This window comes from Opisthocomus hoazin, chromosome 1 (assembly GCF_030867145.1).
Source record: "Opisthocomus hoazin isolate bOpiHoa1 chromosome 1, bOpiHoa1.hap1, whole genome shotgun sequence".
NCBI lineage: Eukaryota > Metazoa > Chordata > Aves > Opisthocomiformes > Opisthocomidae > Opisthocomus > Opisthocomus hoazin.
In genome coordinates, this window is record NC_134414.1 from 136,322,775 (window position 1) to 136,341,471 (window position 18,697).

Genomic DNA, 18,697 nt, shown 5'->3' on the forward strand with positions numbered 1-18,697 from the left:
TCAAGGGGAAACCGTGTCGTTCAGGTTTGGCATGGGAAGGAGTCATTCTTTGCCAACACTCCAACAGGAAACTCACTAGTCCTATCTACAAGACACTGTCTGAGCGAGACCCTATTGATTTTCGTGTTAGTGCGTCTGCTAAATAATCAGCATGAATCTCCTTCTCATGACAGGTCTGGAGCAGCTCTTCTGGCTGTTGGCTTGTTCTTTTTGAAGCTCATATGAAGTGAAACAGACACCAGGAGCACCACAGTGCTCTGGCATCCAGTTTTGCACTGCTTTGAACAACCGCCCAGAATAGAAGGTAATAGGAGGAGAACGGAGCATCGTAGCTACAGGGCCACCTAACACAAATTAGTCCTAGGAACTTGGCACAGCCCTGCAGACCTGGAAAAGTAGCCAAGGTCTGGAAAGATCTAGTGGAAGGTTACAATATGAGGGACACACACATAGAAACAGCCCTCTCCCATCCACGCCTCTTCCACCACCTTGAGGCAAATTAAAGAGGAGACAAGTCTTACATCACTTCTGCCCACAAATGACATCTTCTGCAGACCATTTTCACAGGTTCCCTGGGCTGGCTTCACTGAGTCATACAGAAGCACACCAGGAACACCATGGTCAGGAGGGAGGGACATGCTAAAGGCATTTCTGCTCTGAGGGAGCCTCAGTCATTTGGCAAAAGCTGTCAATGCTGCTCCACTACACAGTGTCACTGCAGAGTTAGCTCCTGCGTTCAGCTCACATCCAAGCTTCTGGGCCCTACTATGTGGCTGTTTGGAAGGCCAGCTAACAAACACCATCTCCCACATGCACTCAGGAGAGGGTTAGAGCTGGGCTCTGACAACGTGACAAAGATGCAGGTTAGTTCGTGCCGTGACTGAAGAGTTCCCAGGGAGCTTCCTGCTGAAGACATAACCTCATCAGGCACCTATGAAGGGTGGTGTGTAATTCAGCCTACCCCAGTCCACTACTTCAGGGAGGTGTATAAAGCACCACGACAGACAGACGCAGTTTCATTGTGCAGTTTGGTTCCTTAGCAAAGCGACTCCAGCAGCTCTTGTGTTAATTTGCTGGAGATATTTCCTAGTTGTAAAGGCCAATGAGGTCAGGCTGAAGCAAGAATGCAGCAACAGAGCATGGCGACAACCATTAGCAGGGTGCTCCCCAGGCCTGGGGCAGCCCCATTCTCTTGCCCTGGAGTGACAGCAGAGGCGAGCAGTGCGAGGAGGAACGGTGTACACCATAGAACCCACATACCCACCACTTCAGAGGCCTCTCCAGACCTCAGCAAGAGTGCCAGATCCTGTGGGTGCAGATCTTGCCCAGCAAGACATACCAGACCTGTTTCTGGGCCACCAACCAGTCCCGCACGCAGGGTGACTGTGCCCTGTGTGCCTTTGCCAAGGGGCAAAGTGCTTGACATTCCTTGATTCTCCCCTGGATAGCTGCCCTGGAGACTCTGCTACCCTCACCGCCCAGCTTGGTTGCACCAGGCTCTGTGGAACAGAGGATTCCTCCTCTGGGACTGCCATCTCCAATTCCCCGACAGAGGAAGTGGCTGGGGAAGCTCATCAGCCTGTTGCAACTGAACAAGGCCTCCCATCTCCACACTGTTTTCATCTAAGGTACTGCTCCTTTTCCTACTAAAAAGTAGGCTGCTCTCCACAGAGATGTGTTGTAGTCACTCATTTCTTCACTCAGTGTGTTCACCCTGAGGTCATCTCCCACCAAACACAAAAAAAAAAAGGGTTCAGGCTCTGCTTCTTGCCTACACCTGCCCCCAGTCCCAACTCCTCCCCTTTCTTATTGCAAACGAATCAACTCAAACAACCAGCCTTTCACCAGAAGTCAGTAACTTCTTTGAGAAGCGGTGCTTGTCATAAATGTGAAATCCTAACCCCTGGAAAAGGAATTTCTGGTCTTACTACAGAGGATGCCCAGTGAGATGCATGATATCCAATCTCCGTATCATGGTCTCCATTACAAGCCCATTACGAAAGCCATCAGGGAGCTCATTTTCCCCTGTCCTTTCCCCCCGTACCTCGAGATCACCTCAAGCCTTTCGAGCAGTGTTATCTCCTCCTCCAAATCCTCAAACACCAATAGTTTCATCTCTGACTTTAATGGGAATCATTAAATCAAAGGGAACACAGATTCTGCGAGCAGGCTGGTATCGCTTGCAGCGGTATCGGTGTACCTTGGTATCAGAGCTGCCGACACACCTCAGAGAGGCAGGACTAGAAAACAAGCTGGGGAAGCACACTGGGGCAGGCAGCTCTGGTGAACAGCCGTGGGGTGGGAGGTGCTGGAGTGTCACACCGCAGTCTCACGCGTGTGCTTCATGTGCTCCCGAGTGTACACGTCTGCAGGCAGACATCTCAGTGCTTGCTAAAGTGTCTTTCTGGTCAGAAACCTAAGTGAGCTTATGCTCCCTTGGAGGGGCTTCAGGATCAAAACAGCCTGTTGTTCCCTAGAGTTCGGGGGTCTGAGTGGGAGCCAGAGGGGCTCGTCCTTTGCAGAGAGGGTGGGAGGAACTCTGGAGAAGGTTTTCGGAGGCTGCAGAAGGAAAGCAGTGGAGGGGGTAGGAAAATGAGAAGAAGGAGAGAGGTAGAGAGAGAGAAAGAAAGAGAGCACCATTATTATCACAGGAATAATTGCTACTTCTAAACTTTTCAAAGACACAAACCTCACAGAGCCCATGGTTACCTGTCCTTCTCCCCTCCCCTCCTAAATTAGCATGCAAAACTGTGTAATTCTTCAACATGTGATAAATCAGAAAATTGGGTTACACACTCATCCCGAAAGCAAAAACAAACCCCTCCAAAGCACCTTGTGATATCGTTGAAACAAAGCCCACAGCTCCTTTGATTTTACTCTCAAAGCAGGTGTAAAACAATTCCTACTAACTTCGATACCAAACTACAGATCACCAAGCATCCATCCACCCACCCACCCACCTCACCCACCAAACAGAAAGCCGGCCCCAAGATGTAACTGTGCAAAACTAAGCAGCAGCAGGTCCACATCTTGCAAGCACTGGATAGCCACGAACTAGAGCAAATGCGATATAAAAGGGGGGAAAAGCAGGTGGCTTTTGCTTGTTCGGATTTTCATGCAAGGAATAAAGCTTAGTTTGCTACAGAGCATTGAGCTATACAGCAGTAGGCTGTTAAAGCAAGTTTTGAACAGAACCTTTGAACCTGCCTCTTTTAAACAGGCAGCCTGTAAGTTACTAAAACATCTCTCCCCCTCAGAGAAAGAATGTGCTCATCAGTAGGGTATCACAGCTTGTCTTGCTTGTAAGCAGACTAGAAACTCTTTCAAGGAACTAGATGATAAGAACAGCAGGCCAATGCATCTCCCAGAAATATTTTGTTCTGCCCGAGCTTCTCAGTACTTTAGGCATTCAAGAATTGCCTCCTACACTGTGGCACAGCAAGGTGGCCGTTGCAGTGACAGCAAATGAGAAGGAATGTGACCCACAGAAGCACGTCTGCACGGGGAATTTAGAGAGCTGGAAGGTGATTACCCAGGTCGGAAGTTGCTGGGGAAGCAGATGAGTGAGAGCACAGACCCGGGGAAAGCCCCAGCGGAGCTCTGATCTCTGAGACCGTAGTATCACTTACTTTGAACAATGACACTGCAAGGAATATCCCTGTTTACTATGGATGTTTTCACTCTCTGTAAGAGAGTAGTTATGAAAGTGCCATGGCAGGTCTGCTCAGATGAGCCGCTGGGCTGTGACAAGGGCCTAGCCAGAAGGGAAAACTGCAGCCCCTCGATATCACTAATTTTTGTGGCTAGGCACTTGAGTCGCTGTGGAATACTGTCTGGATGTGATGAGTGCTGTTCTGCTGCTGGGACACGACGTGACTAGGATACCCAAGTGGTGAGCAGAGTAACAAGGAAGCGCTCGTTCCACCGTTGAGGACACACTAAACAGAGTTTGCGTTTCCTTGTCTACCTACCTCAGAAACTGAAATACCGCACTGGCTGTTGTCTCCAGACTGCCAGACAAGGAAGATCATCCTCCTTTCCCACCCCAAGGACCAGCCTCTGAACCATTTGGGCTTCTATCGCAGGTCTCTACGGCAAGTATCAGCACACCTTGATACTGCCTCATTCACGAGATGTAGAAAGACTAAAGCTTCCAGCTTTCAATATGTTTTATAAGGACTGTGTGAAAAAAATTAATAGCTTTGTGCTGTGTTGCACAAACTTTCCCCAACACACACACACACACACAAAAAGCTACCATGTTCTCTGCCTCCTTCCTTTTTAACTGCATTTGAAATTCTGAGTTTACTGAGCTTGACCAACTAGAACTCTGCCAGTGACCTGAGAATGGATATCCTTCTGCTAGGAAGACAAAATACAAGCAAAGCATAGACAAAGTGACTTCACCCCATTTACAACACTAACTGCATTCATTTTTTATTGCATGTATTGAACAGAAGTGCCTGACAGTTCGGAGGATGGCCGTCTCGTAAGCGATTCAGTGTTCCTGCCTCTCCAAGTAAGGACGGAAAAAGCTGCAAATTCATATCTCCAGCAGCCTATCAGCAAAACCAGGGACTTCATATTCCTAGGACTTCTAAGCTAGAAAACAAATGAGGAATTCTTTTTTCTTTTTCCCTTGCAGCCTCCTTTTGTTAAATTTATTTAAACTAAGCAAAACTCTTGCTGACATTTTATCTGATTCAAGAAATAATGGACACGCTTGTTCCTTTCCTGGCTAGTTTCTTCACATCCCAGATTTTAAGTGTGGAGGCATGGAAGCAGGGCAGGAACAGGCACGTGACTCAACTCAAAGCAGAACCATACAAAACAGGAAGATCTTCCCGTTCCACTGTTTTCAAAAACTAAGAATGGCAACAGAACAGCAAAAAAGGCATCTTCCACCAGAGGCCTACTGCAAATAGCAGGTGTTGTCTGACCCAGACAGGCTTTTCATTTCGAGCACCCAGGAGGGACGGTCCCCTTGCTGTCACAGTCGTGAGGCTTGTGCGCCAGCACTGCATGGTAGGGAAGATTTACTCCAGCCTTGTCAGGGCTCGTGCCAGGAGCCAGCACGTCCTGCTTCATGCTCCCTGCCGGTGAGTCCACCACCCAACCACCTGCAGCCCCGAAGCGGACCCAGGCTGGTGCAGGGAAGACCAGGGTGCAGTGGTGCACCGTGTTCCAGGATGTCGCCTGGATGGCGGTCTCCACAGCTGCACCCCAGCCCTGCAACTGCCTACCTGCCACACAGACCCATGCAGTGGTCTCTTCTAGGACAGAAATCCCAGTCCCAGGCTTGGTGTCTGGCAGTCGGATGCCAGAAAGCAGCTATTATGGGGCAGTGGCAGGAACGCACATTTTGGGGTCTGCAGCTGGTGCGCAGCAGCTGGCGTGCAGCAGCTGGCTAAAAGTAGCTCAGCATGGAATTTCTCTCTTGGCCACTCAGGTCTCATTTTCAAGCACGAGCCACCCTCCCATCTATTTCTGTTTGCCTGCATTGCTCCTCTGCCCCAATATCTGCCAGGCGCAGGAATTTTTCCCTTGCAGAGTAAAGAGCTGGTGTTTTGGAAGACAGCATCTCATTCCCACTCACCGAAGAGCAGATTTTGAGGTGTGTTAAAACAATGTTTAGCCTGTCAGTCCACCCAGGCTCAATGGAAGCAAGAGCTGTACCACACAGCGCAGCTTGCTGATCTGGCTGAGCCAAAGCTCAGCAGGAACAAGGAGCACAGAGCCAGTGCTGGGATGAGCTGTGGTGGACAGGGGAGGAAGGACTCCAAGCTTTCTTGCCCTGCCCAGACTGAGCAATAGCAAGGCACAGAGCAACTCCCTGCTATCGATCCTCTGTAAACCCTGGAGCTGTTTCTACCTCTATCAGCCTCTCCTGGGTTGTCCGCTCTCTCATCTGCAGATGTCTTCCTCAGCTTAGCACTGGAGCATCTCCAGACACAGCTCCACGTCATGGCGAGCCAGGTCGAGCCCGGTGGGGTCTCTGTGGGCACTCCTGTACCACCCACCTACCTGGACACCATTTCAATTTCTCTGCCTCCCTTGCGGGATGGAGAGAGGACGGGGCAGGGAAGAGCTTCCTACAGCCGGGTTACTGTCCCTTCCACCCCAGAGTGTGGCTGGCGCCTGGACTCGAGCCTTTACCGTGCTGCTTTTCCACAAGAAAATCACAGGTCTGGAGCCCACCTCCTGGGATTCTTTGGGGCAGCAGGCAAAAAAAAGCACTTTGGAGGAGCAAACCCATGGCAACCGAGGCTGAGAGGCCGGGGTCCGGCACTCTGCCCGGGCAGTTGCATCACGGGAAGGACTTGCTTCCACAAGCAGGTACTTACGCGGGGGTCCCACACAGGGTGAGGCGTGCCTGTACCAGGAGTGCCCTCATTTCATATACTCCCCTTCGCTCACATAGTCCATAAAAGACCCCGGCAACTCAGCAAAATCTTCCAAGACAAGACTGGTGGAGTCCTCACCCAGCAGGTCACTGTCGGGCCGGGATGCCCGGGGGCGCGGGACTGGCGGCGGCGGCGGTGGCTGCGGAGGGGGCTCGGAGGCATCAGCCTGGCCGGGGGCAGGCAGCGGCTCCTCGCAGTCCTCCGGCTCCCCCTCGGAGGAGGCTGGCCCGAGGACGTGGTAGAGGCTGGGCAAGCGGATGTCGAAGCGAAGGCCGAACTTGGCGAAGAGCTTCTCGTTGAGGGAGTAGAGCTTCTCCGAGATGTCGTAGCCCAGGTGGGAGGAGAAGAGCCGGGCAACATAACGGTCCTTCCTCAGGAGGAGATACAGCTTCTTCCTCGGCCAGGTGATGAAGCTGCAGTCGGTCTCGGCTGTCAGCGTGACCTGTGGGGCAGGGAGGGAGCAGGCTAAGCCCCACCGCCTGGGCGAGGGTCACCTGCCGTGGGGCTGCGAGCTTCTCCCCAGTGAAAGCCCCCAGCCCCTTTGACGCCTGCTCTCCTCAGAGGCGGCGGGGCCGGAGAGTCGGATCGCCCAAGCTGAACGATCGGATAAATCCTCACCCACCTCCGTTTCCTCTCCCCAAGGAGCCGCAGACCAGCTTTTCCTATGCAACTGGTGGCATGCCCTTGCCTAACCTAGCCACGTGGCTGGCTATGCTTCACCCCCTCGCTTTCCAGTGATGCTCCCTGCTGATGCCCGAGCGATGCAGCCCAAATGAGTGGGGTGGCACAGACGGCCTTCTCCCTCTACAGAAACATTACGGACGGCAGCATTTCCGTGTGCCCAGCTGGCCCAAGCCACCAGTGGGTAGCCCCGCAGCAGGCTGCCGCCCTGTTCTGCCGCTCACACAGCCCCGGCTCCAGCAAAGCCCTGGGTCTGGGAAGGGCCACCGGGAAGGCTTGCCTGGCCACCCTGCGCCGGGGGACCTCCTGCCTCGCCAGCTCTGCCAGGCACTCTGGGGCTCACCGGCCCTGAAGGACGCGTGGCACAGCTCAGCGAGAGAGGCAGTAAAAGGGGATTACTGTGCGCGTGTGGAGGTAGGTAGGGAACTCACCTGAGGTTTTGTTGGATTGACTTTAGAGAATGTTTTGTTTTGCTTTGGGTTTTGCCAACATGAACAGAGCCATTTTTCCCCCTAGCTGTAAGACTAGACTATTAATAATAAAGAACATTCTATAATACAGGAGCGCATACTGTAATTAAAAGATAAGACACACAGGAAGGGTCAGACTGCCTTGGGCCAAAGAAGGACATCCGAGCGTAATGGGAGACACCAGCATGTGAACAAGTGCCAGCGCCAAAATATCCCGGGGGCTCCCTTTCACTCTGTATCCAGGGGTCTCCTTGGCCAGCTACCATGGCAGAGGGCCACTGGGAAGCTGAACACGGCTTGGCTGCATGTGCGTGTCCTTGGGTTTGATATTTAATGCCTCTGCCATGCAAGCAGCTGCCTTATGAAAGAAATATAGGAGATAAAACCTGAGAACTTTCCCAGGCCAAGGCAAGCAAGAGGAAGGGTCACACGGAAATCGAAATGACCAGAATCTCATTTTCTTAACTGACTTCTGGCACAGCGATTGCAACCCTTCACTCCTCTGAGGGATTAAGTGAGATGTAATAAGAAAACCTGCCTCCTAACCAGGACAGCAGGACAGTTTCACTCATGAGTACCCCCGACACAAGTGCTCTGGCAGCAGCAGGGCCAATAACTCAGCCTTCTAGGGGAAAGTGCCAGCCCTGAAACCCAAGTCCTTCAGGCACTGGGAGCCATCAGTCCTGTGGGAAGAAGACACAGTGAAAGCAGAAAGCTCAAGGAAACAGGCTCTCCTTGTAGACTAAGTCACGATCCTGCCATTTTATGGTGGGCTCAGGATTGAAACTGCTCAATCCAGAGAGCCGTGGGGAAAACCCGGGCAAGAAAAACCTTCCATGTCCTTCTCCAGCAAAGTCCCAGAGTCAAACATGCACTTTTTTAGCCAAATGATTGTGATGCTAGGAATAAGGTTGAGATATGCCACAGAGTTTTATTAACTACTCAGGTGAAAGGGACTAGTGGGTTAAAATGCTGCCAAAAACAGCACATAACCATGGCGAAGCACAGCCATCAAGACTAATGTCCTGCCAGGAACACAGACTGGGCAGTCTCACCTGCTAAATGCTGGTCTCCCACAGGCTGCTACTTCTTCATGCTCCTCAGTCAGCAGCAGACGCAGGCTTTAGGCATTTCCAGCACAGGCTGCAGCTTTTCCCCACCTAGGACTCGACCTCCCCATCCTGACACCAGGCACAGCCGACCTCCCCGACCAGCCCTGTCTCGCAGAGCAGGAGAGGAGCCAAGAGCGTGGGGCTGGCAGGGCTGGTGCAGCCTGGCACCGGCTTGCTCCCAAGCTGTCTCACACACCACAGATAAAGACACTCAGGTCTGGGAACATTTAGTTCCACAGAAATCAGCTCAGAAAATGCTGCAGAGGCCTTTGCAGGTTGCATGCCATGCAGGCGGCCATTTCCCTGCCACGAGCACCAGGCAGACGTCTTTCTCTCTGCTCAACTCTTAGGCAAATACAGTCCAGGAGCTAGCAGCAATCTGCTGCCAGGTTTAAGACCCGTGCAAAACATGAGATACCCTCACCCCTAGCACAGCCACACTGTTGTTGCCCTCTCTATCGCATTATCTTGGGCTGACATCCCTGTGTCTGCTCACGAGCTGTAGCCCTGTGCCACAGTCACACGTTCAGCCACCTCCTGCAACTGTTCCTCTTGCAAGACCATAATCACTGGCAATGGCATAGCTTTCAGGAGTGATCGCCGTGACCCTTTCACACATGGGCCAAATTCAGACCCGAGTAAAGCAGTTTCGGAGAGCTGCCCTGGTTTAACAAAGTCTGAAGGTGGCTGTCCTCATGAGAAAGCATTATCATTCCTTTATGACTGTCCCATGTTCCCACAGCATTAGCAAAATCCCTCATAATATGCCTAACTGATATATTCTAGAGTGAATTCCTGACAGGGATCAGTCCGGCTGGGATGTGAGTTAAAGGCAGAGAGATGTGGGCTTAAGTAATCTCCTCCAGAAGGAAAGCCAAACAAGTACTGCAGGCTGTTGACAGCAAGAGCAAAATCCTTTCAGTTGCTGCAAATAAGATTTGGCCTGGCCTCTCAGCAAGGGATTCTTCTGCTCAGAAAGAACCATATTCGGGTGTGAATCATCCTTTCTGCTTCTCCACCCCAAACACATCACCATCAGAAACTTCTGTGAGGAATAGGATATTTATGGATTTACATCACTGCTGCGTATTGCCACGGCTGCCATCCTGATGCTGGAACGATTCCCCCTGCTAGCAGTGTGCAGGGCAAAAGCATCAGCACAGGTACTTGGGAACGCTGTAATAGAAGAGAGCCAGGAATCCGATACCTCGTCTCCCTGCTAAACTGGAAGACGCACCACGCTCTGCCTCTCCCTGCTATCAGCTGATAGTAGGAGCACGCAATAAGCTCTTCAGAGGAAGGCAGAACAGAAGATAACACAGCTGACCGCACCATCCTGTGCTGGCTAAACCATGAGGAAGGAAGGGGAGGAAATTATTCCCAGTTTGCTCTGAATGGTGCAATGAGCCTGCTTCGTCCCCTTCTCAGGCATGTAACGAAGAAGCAAGGAGCGAAGCCAGGCTGCTGCGGGGCCGCACGGGGTTACCTGGAAAGTTCCTTCCTCAGAGGGTCGCAGCGACTCCCATTCTGGAGAGTCCAGGAACTGGTACGGAAAGATGTAGTGAAGGAATTGTCCGTCCTGGCTCACTCGGACCCTGCAGAGAGGAGAGGTGAGGCACACAGGCTTAGGAGACAAAACAGATGTCACAGGAACCTGATCAGCTCACACAACGTGCAGGCAGCCGATCCCACCAGGGAGGAAACGACTGCTCCCCATCTTATGCATGTATAATACCCTCTCCGGGACAGCTGCAGATGCTCCAGTCTATGGGGCTGTCCCTCCTTTCTCCGTGCGAAACGATATTTGCTGCCATTTCCCCATATTCCACCTGTTTTCTGTTTCCTGAGCCACCCCTCACAGGTGCAACGCTTGATCCTAAACCAGGTCTTCTCAGCCCGCAACACTCTTGCTGCTTTTCAGGTACTTCTAAGCCAGCCTGTGGGTCTCTGTACTTGTGTATTCTTCCTGTCCTAAGAGTTGCACAAGGGCATTCCCCACCTCAGTGCTGGGAAGCTGCTACACCCAGAATCCCCCAAAATCACACTGGCCATCACTCCTGACACATCAGGCTGCGAGCTCATACTTTGCTGCACATTACCATTCAATCTCTCTTGGCTTCTTTGCCTTCCAAGTATTCCTTTCCCCTACTTTGGCTACAATTGCCTACCAAAGCCAAGGTCGAGCTTGCACCCAGCTCTGCTGCGGGAGCAGAGGAGGAGCGCTGCACAGGCCTGGGGCAACAGCAGGGCACTCTGAACCTCTGTTCATAGCTCTGCACCACCAGATCTGGGGCCTCTTGCCTCTCTGTCACCATGTTGCCCCATTGTACAATACACAAAGGCAATTCTTCCTTTCAGGGGTTACAAAGCTCAGCTCATTGCTGGCTTCCAGTCAGCTGGGAATGCTGCCTGGAAGGGTCAGGGATCGTAAGGCAGGTTTCCCGACCCAGGCACATTCTGCACTTCCAAGCCCCCTTTGTCTTGCTATTGTTCAGTTTAAGAGGGGGCACCGTAACAGCAGCAATGCTCTGCTGGGTCAGCAAGGACCTCACGAGGCAACAGAGTGGGTACCAGGAAATGCGAATCCAATCCCATCTCCACAGCGCATCCTCTACCAGCCAAGACACACGCTTTCCTCTGCAAAAGAGGGCAGAACCACTACCCCGCCAGCACTGGTTTGCTGTCTGTTGCAGCACTTCCATGCCCACAGAGCAGTGTCAGATTATCCAGTGCAGGGGAAGACAGCACAGACTCCTCCCCGCTAACATTATTGGCAGATACAGTAAACTTCAGAGCAAGCTGCTCAGCACAGACCTTTGGTAAGGGGAAAGACACTTAATGGAAACGCATGTGCCAAATTTCCTCCCAGTGCATTGCCATTCAGCACCAGTCAGTGGTCCCAGGATGCTCTTCACACATCCTAGAAAAGGGACAAACACCAGAACAAGGAAGAACAGCCCTTCTTCTTTACACACCCCCTCACCCTCACCAGCAAAACCACTGCGGTAAAATATGAGCCCCAGGTGATGCTGAGTTTGTCTTCCCAAGGGAAAATCCTTGTGAGACAGCTCCTACAGCTCAGCACTGCTCCCATTTACAGGTCTCCTTCCTTTCCCACTCTCATTCGACATTAGTGCCAAGCACCTAGCAGCAGCTGGGAAGCCAATATCATCACTACTTGTATGCATTTGGATTTTGCAAATCATAAAGAGATATGCTCCTAAGGGCATGCCACAGGATCTCAGGTGAGCAAAGGCCAGTACTTCATCAGTACAGCTCACTCAATAATCAAATCCCCAGTGTGGCTATATAGAGGTCCTGAGGTCCTCCTTGGTGGTCCAGAGGAAGGAGCATCATGAACGCATGACAGCGCAGGTAAAGAGAGGCCTGATGAGGCAGGATAGACCACAACAGAGTGCTCTCTCTTTTGACAAAATGATGCTCAAAGTGAAAAATTTCAGCGCCCTGAAGGCTGAGGTGTTGGAACAGAGGTAGAACCTCTCCCTGACCACTGCTGGGCAGGGTGAGAAGGTGAACTGAGGACTTGGCGTACTCAGTGCACAGCCATTCACATCACGGAGGTGTGTCTGGTACCCCCAGAGACCGCAGGTCCACACACACTGCCCTTCTGCCTTGAGAAACACTCTCTCACAGCCAGTCTGCTCCCGTCAGAGAAGGAGGTAAGGATTCCCCAACAGTACTGCAGGCAAGGCTGAGCTGGCTGCTCCACTGCACATAGCTTGATTCTGCAAACTGTTCCCTGAAATCTTGTAATTCAAACAACCCCCAAAAGCAAATTACCCCCTCCCAACCAACAGATGCGTATCTCAAAGCCCTTTCAGAGAAACGGAACGATCATCACCCCAGTTTCCACAGAGGGCGAAAATACAACAACAAGCCACAGTGCTTTGCTGCCAGGCTTTGTTCGGAAACAGGAGAGCCTTTACCTGCCAGACAGCAGCAATGAGAGGCGGTCGATGGGCGTCTTGCCCTCCACCGCATAATTCTGGTCTCTGACTAGTGACTGGACTTGCTCTTCACAGCACTTCACAATTTCTTTGTAGACTTCCAGGGGCACCTGCAATGGCAGGTACATGGTCTTGTAGAGGAGGTCAAAGTCTTCGGGGATGGTGTCTCTGCGGAGCCGGTAAGCCAGGTGAGCCAGCTGAAGCAAGCAGGTGAGGACGAGCAGCATGTTCCAGATGAAGATGTCCAGCCCGCAGGCACTCAGCCAGCCCCACAGAGCATAGCAGAAGTAGCCCGGGGCCAGGAAGCCAAAGATGTAGAGGGACCCAAAGATGCCGCTTCCCCCCATGTAACCCAGGAGGACGATGCAGCTGGCCAGCTGGTAGGCTGCTCCCTCCATAATCTCCTTCCAGGTATCACACACCGGAGGCTGGAGGACAGCCTGGTCCCAAGGGAGGCTGCTTGCACTCATCCTTCCCCACTCCCCACCCTCCCCGGCCGTCCCACGCTCAGAATGAGTTGCCATACACAAAGGGTGCTGCAGAGGTCTGAAACCAGAGCTGCTGGGTAGCTGTTCCTCCTCCTCCTCTTCAGCGCCGGCGGGTCCCACAGCAGCGTGCTTCAGAGCGACATGTTAAAGTGCTGCCGAATGTTCTTGCACCCAAGAAATCCCGAAAGGGCTCGTTTCTCCTCTTTGTGGCTCACAAACCAGCAGCTGTCCCCCTCCTTAGCCACGCCAGTGAGAGAAGGAATTGGCAAATATGAGGCCAAAAGAGCTCAGTCAAAGAAAGAGTAGAGGCCATTAGCTGGAAAACTCGCAGACAGGACGGAGATCTCGTTGCACTGCCTCTCTCGCCTGCCCTCCGGCAAATGGAAATAGCAGCCGTGAGAGAGCAGCGGAGAGAGCTGGTGTTGAGTGTGGAATGTGTATCACTTGGCAGCGGAAAGCAGAGAGACCCCAAATGGATAACCATGTTTGGAATTGAAATCCAAGGAGCAAAAGCAGCAAGGAGAACAGAGAGCAAGCACGCACCCGCTACTTAACATAACTCAGGCGCCCAGATAAGCCCGGCGCAGCGCTGGGAGGGGAAAGGAGAGGGGAACACAACCATCTTATCGCAGCGAGCCCCAGCCACACGTGGGGCTCCGCGCCGCCCCGCGCTCCTGCAGCAGAATGACTTTCACCCAGCACAGAAAAGGAAAAAGGTCACCCCCCCCCTCCCAGCGTGGCTCGTAGCGGTGGCAGGGACTGAGCAGAGGAAGAGAGGCTGCTTCTCAAGAAACGCTTTCCAGGCGCTGCGGCACAGCCTCCCCTTGCTCCAGGGAGCTCTGTCTCGTGGGCTGCTTCAGACCAAGGGACACGAGGTAAAGCTCGGCACGGGCAGACAGGTGCGGTTGCAACGGATAAAGCTAAGGTACATGAGCCGTTGGGACCCAGCTTCATCCATCACGGAAAGGAGACGATCCTGCCAAAACTTTGGGAGCGTTAACACTTGGAAGCGTGTTTTGTGAGGAAATCCTGGCTGAGAGAGGATTCTCCCACCCCACAGATAGCGGGCTCTGTAGGGAAGCATCCTTGGGAAACGTCATCTCACATTGTTGGGTTTCTTATAGCTATTGGGAACCACCCAGACCTTCATTTAGCACAAAGAGGAAAGCGCACACCTTCCACTGGGGTAAGCTGGGACACAGGCACGAGAGGGACCTTCCAAGCTCAGTCCTCCGTGGTCAGCTACAGAAAAGACACATAAATGCAATTTCTCCGCTGCTTCGAGTAACACGTTATCAGTCATACCGGCAGGATCTGCCCCGCTGCCAGGCAGCAGTTACATTTCAGGCATTGACGCAACCGGCACGGTCAGTCAACAGTATGAAGTCAGCCCGCATGGGTCAGTGGAGTAGAGATAGGGTTTCAAGGGCGGTCATGTTTCAGGCCGAGCTTGCAGCTGCCCTGCCTAACATGCCATTCCCATTGGCACCATTCACTTAAAGACACACCAGTCACGTCTCCTACTAATGGTGCGCTGGAGTAACGCTGTCTACTGGGCGAGGCTGAAGCAATGCTTTACGGTAACCTTCAAGAATTCATCAGGGTCTTGGACAGTACAATCTGTCTCTACAATGACTAGTCCACGTGCAACACGGAGCGGTACGACTCCTGAGCAGCAAAGGCTCGGCCATCCTGACGGGTTGCCATGTGGGAAGGAAACACAACAAATTTTAAGCTCTGCACAGGGGACGAGTACGATCCATTCAGAAAGATGCTTTCTGTTAAGAGTGAAGTGAAATAGGGAACCTTGACTCCACTGGTCCCTTATTTAAGTGAAGAAATAAATCCTGCCGACTGAAGCAGAACAAGGCTCAGCTGCAAGAGCTATGGGGAAATGAAGAACTTAATTCCTCTTTACCTTCTCTGCAAAGAGAAAAGGATCTTACAGCCAAAGCATTGCAATAAAAATCTTGGGAGCCAAATTCTGTTTTCATACCATTGCCATGTACTTCCTAGGTGATCCTAACAACTTGCCTACCTTTAGGCCTCTGCAAAAAAATCAGTATTATAAGGGGCCCTCTTTCCAAGATAGGCTGACATTTGATATAATGGGGAGTTGGGATATCAAGATTTGGAATGCTTATGAGAAAGATACTTTATGTAAGATCTGAGACACAAAACTGAACGGCTATGGATAGCAATGTGTAGAACTCCATCAGAGGAAGCATTCCGAGAAGCAACACTGCAATTGCTCCCACCTTCCCATACTACCAAAAACTTTTGCGGCAACGTGAAAGAAAACGACAAACAAACAAAAATTATTAACATCACTCCTCAGGTGAAGTCCTGAGCTGGAAAATACTCCGGAACGCAATGTTAACAGCTCGTTAGGACAAAGAAGGTGCTTCCTCTGGCGCCTTGCAGGACGTGGACAGTGGCGTTGCAGTCGCCCCGGAGGCGCGTACCGGGGTCGCCGTACTGCCAGGGCCCGCGCCGCAGGCGAGGATGGCCCGTTGTGGCTTCCCTGCGGAAGGCAGGCAGGGAGCTTTAGATCCACCGCAGCCACAGCACTAAGCTCTTGTTAGAAACTATACAGCTTCTCTGCTGGGGCTGAACGTGACGTGGTAGAGAGAATGAGAGAGCCTTTTAAAAAGTAGATCTCTCAGCACACGTTAGAGATTAATTTAGGTGCTTTCAGGGTCAGTTTTTTAAAACAAAGATTTGTAAAATGGTCGAACCACCAAGGCTCAAATCTTCCTTTCTCCCTTGAGAGTACCATGGCCATACAGACCGTCTTCACAGCACTTTCAGTTTTCCACCCAGCAAGAGCTCAAAAAACTTTCTTCATTTTCCAAGGAGAAATGTTATTTTCATACCTTGCCTTAAATTAGAGTACACGTCTTCCTTCCAGGGATGCTGGGGTTCATCCAAGATGAGTGTTCAAAAGCCAATACTGATTCAAGGGGAAAGCCACACAAGTATTAAAAGGGAGATACCAAGGCCCAAACCAATCTGGAATCAAGAGACCAAGTGCACAGAAAACACCCGAGCAGCATCAAAACTCTTCCCTGGAAGGTGGCACATAGGCACTACAACAAAATGAGACACATCAAGCTTTTCAGCACTGAAATTGGCAGCGTGTAAACGGGTCCTCCGCAGATTTCCCCACTCGTAATTAAATCAACCAACAGCGCTTAATATTCAGCCCCATGTGATGATGCAATCCAGGTGCAGCCTGCACTATGTTTGGCAAATAAATCCCCTGTCCTTGAGAGCAGCACCGTGCTGAAAGATTATCAGCCACGGATCTCACAGCAGCTACACGACTGGCTATTCTGCCCATCCTCAGGAAGTCTGACAGGTTCACTACTGATCCCACAAGCTGAAAACCAGTCCAGTCAACTGTGCTGAGGACACTGAGACCTCGATGGTTTAAAGTCAACGAGGGCATAATCAGACATCTCTTTTTTGATTACATAGTGCATCACTGACACTAGTCTGCAAAATTATTACTTACATACTAATAAACCCCATAGCTCCACAATATCCATTTGGTGCTAGAAGTTACATCCAATTTGCAACCATCAGGAGAGGTCTAAAGCCTGCTCCAGGCAAGCTGATGGTGAATCACAAAGAGCAAAAGATGGCATGTACTGTAGTTAGTTGTACCACCATATAGTTTAGTCAAGTTTCCAGCTACCGCCACGTTTCGTGCCCTTGCAGCTACACTGAACGCCCTGTCCAGGGCAGTGTCTGTCACCAGCTCCACCGGCAAGTAGTAACACAGAGCCACCAACCCCCAAATCAAGCCTGGAATCCACTCCACAGGAATCCTGTAGTAACACATGAAGCCTTCCGGCAGGAAATGTGATTTGACTACAAGGTTTTTCCGTTGTTGCTTTAAGTATACAGCTGTCTGGGATCCTTTCTGTGCCTGTTGCATGCAAGTATCGCAGCACCCCCACTCATCACCTTCCTTCCAAGAACTTTCTAGAATATCTACTGTGCTTTTGTCTTCATGCAGGCCTAGATGCCCCATTTCTGAAGCTTCTAGAATTTGTGTAGAACTGTATGGGGACTCATTTTTTTATTTTCTTGACCTGGTTTAAATAGCATTCCGTTCGTACTTGACCACTGCCATCTGCTGCCCTGCTCTTAACTCTGTGGCACCCAGACAGTTTCATAGTTTCAGTTCCAGTTTCACCCAGACTGGACATGCTACCACAAAGCTGGTGCCCATCCACCTTTTTAACATTCTCTTCAGCTGAAGCCCATTCATTCAACAATAAACTACCTTACTCAAGTTTCTTACCTCAAGACAACAATAAACACCAAGAGGAGCAGCAGGTCCAGGTCCCCAGCCAGCTACAGCGCCACAGAAGGCTTTGACTGCTTTTTGCCAGACCCACACCTGTGTCCCTTCTCTTAGGCAGGAAGCCAACGTGGGCACAACTCTTACCTCGAGGCAGGAGAGCAGACAAGCAGCGTAGAGCTAAGCCTAGCAGCCCGGCTCGTCCCCTGCAAGCATTTGAGAGGCCGTTTCCTCAGACTCCAGGACCTTTGCAAAACGTTCCCACGAGCAGAGTCTGAACTCCCCTCACACAACTTGTGAGTCTCAGCAGACAGCACCCAACGTTGCATCCAAAACGTTCGCAGCCTATTCACTGCCAGCTCAGAACACGGAGGGTCCATCCGGCAGAGAAATGATCATTGCTGCATCCACCCCTCCAACGGGATCAAAGCCCAGAGAACAATCAAGACAAAGCACACATTTTGTACCTTCAATTTCTGAAAACTCAGCAGGAGAAGCAGAAATCAGTGATGCCATCTTAAGCAAAGTCAGCTCACCAAAGAACATTAGGGTTGCACAGGGACACAGTATGAAACCAAGAGTCCTCTATGTGTAACAAACTGCACTTATTTTGCTCTAGATTGTACAAAGGAATCACCTTCCCACTGTCATGTCACGGATCAGAAAAAGCCAGCAAATAAACCCCCATGCATGCCTGGCACAAGACCACCACCACAAAAACTGGGCATAAAAAAGGAAAAAGCTTTTCTTTCAGGCAAGTGACCTGTACACACATCTTCAGCCCTCTGCTCCCATTCCCTTGAAGAACTACGGGCTCAAGAATTTGAGTCTGATACTGGAAGTACTTAATTCTTCATTATAAAGAAATAAGTTTGAATCCTGTGGTAAAGCTGTTAGAATTCTTCACTTTTTCTAAATAGGGGAAAGCAAATCCAGTTCTGGCTCGAAGGAAAGTTCATTTCATAAGGCTGTAGTCATCTTTGTACAAAAATCATATCATGTACCGTCACAAACAGCACTACCAGCTTCAGCATGACTTTGCTGCAAGCAGTAGCAGGGCAGTGTCACTAGCACAGTTTCTCAGTTTGCATCAGAGGGAAAACCCACCGGATGCCCATCTGTTCAACCACACCACCAGGCTGTTCTCATCTCAATGAGTAAGCAGGCTTTCCTCATTCTCTCCATTCCTATAGCACAGTGTTTTGAATGAGGAGGGCATTGTCACTTCCTTATTTAAAAGAAACAGAAGTCAGAAACACTGG

General features: G+C 51.1%; 1 protein-coding gene across 2 annotated transcripts; it reads right to left on the reverse strand.

The window, feature by feature from the left end:
• Positions 1 to 2,106: 2,106 nt before the first annotated feature.
• Positions 2,107 to 13,551, reverse strand: POPDC2 (popeye domain cAMP effector 2). 2 transcript variants are annotated; one of them, XM_075437271.1, is made up of 4 exons: positions 12,615 to 13,551; positions 10,154 to 10,262; positions 6,483 to 6,846; positions 2,107 to 2,559 (listed from the first exon to the last, which is right to left on the reverse strand). In XM_075437271.1, exons 1-4 carry the CDS (start codon positions 13,157 to 13,159, stop codon positions 2,474 to 2,476), a joined length of 1,104 nt encoding a protein of 367 aa, XP_075293386.1. In that variant the 5' UTR covers positions 13,160 to 13,551; the 3' UTR covers positions 2,107 to 2,473. The 2 variants fall into 2 exon arrangements, with proteins under 2 accessions (XP_075293386.1, XP_075293376.1); XM_075437261.1 differs by having other exon boundaries at positions 2,468 to 2,559; positions 6,345 to 6,846; positions 12,615 to 13,550.
• Positions 13,552 to 18,697: the final 5,146 nt, after the last annotated feature.

Coding starts and splice junctions, on each gene's coding strand:
- POPDC2 (XM_075437261.1), bottom strand. CDS start 13,159: ATGGCAACTCATTCTGAGCGTGGGACGGCCGGGGAGGGTGGGGAGTGG. Junction 10,263..12,614: donor TCATTGCTGCTGTCTGGCAG/GTAAAGGCTCTC, acceptor TCCTCTCTGCAG/GGTCCGAGTGAGCCAGGACG. Junction 6,847..10,153: donor CTGAGGAAGGAACTTTCCAG/GTAACCCCGTGC, acceptor CCTGCCCCACAG/GTCACGCTGACAGCCGAGAC.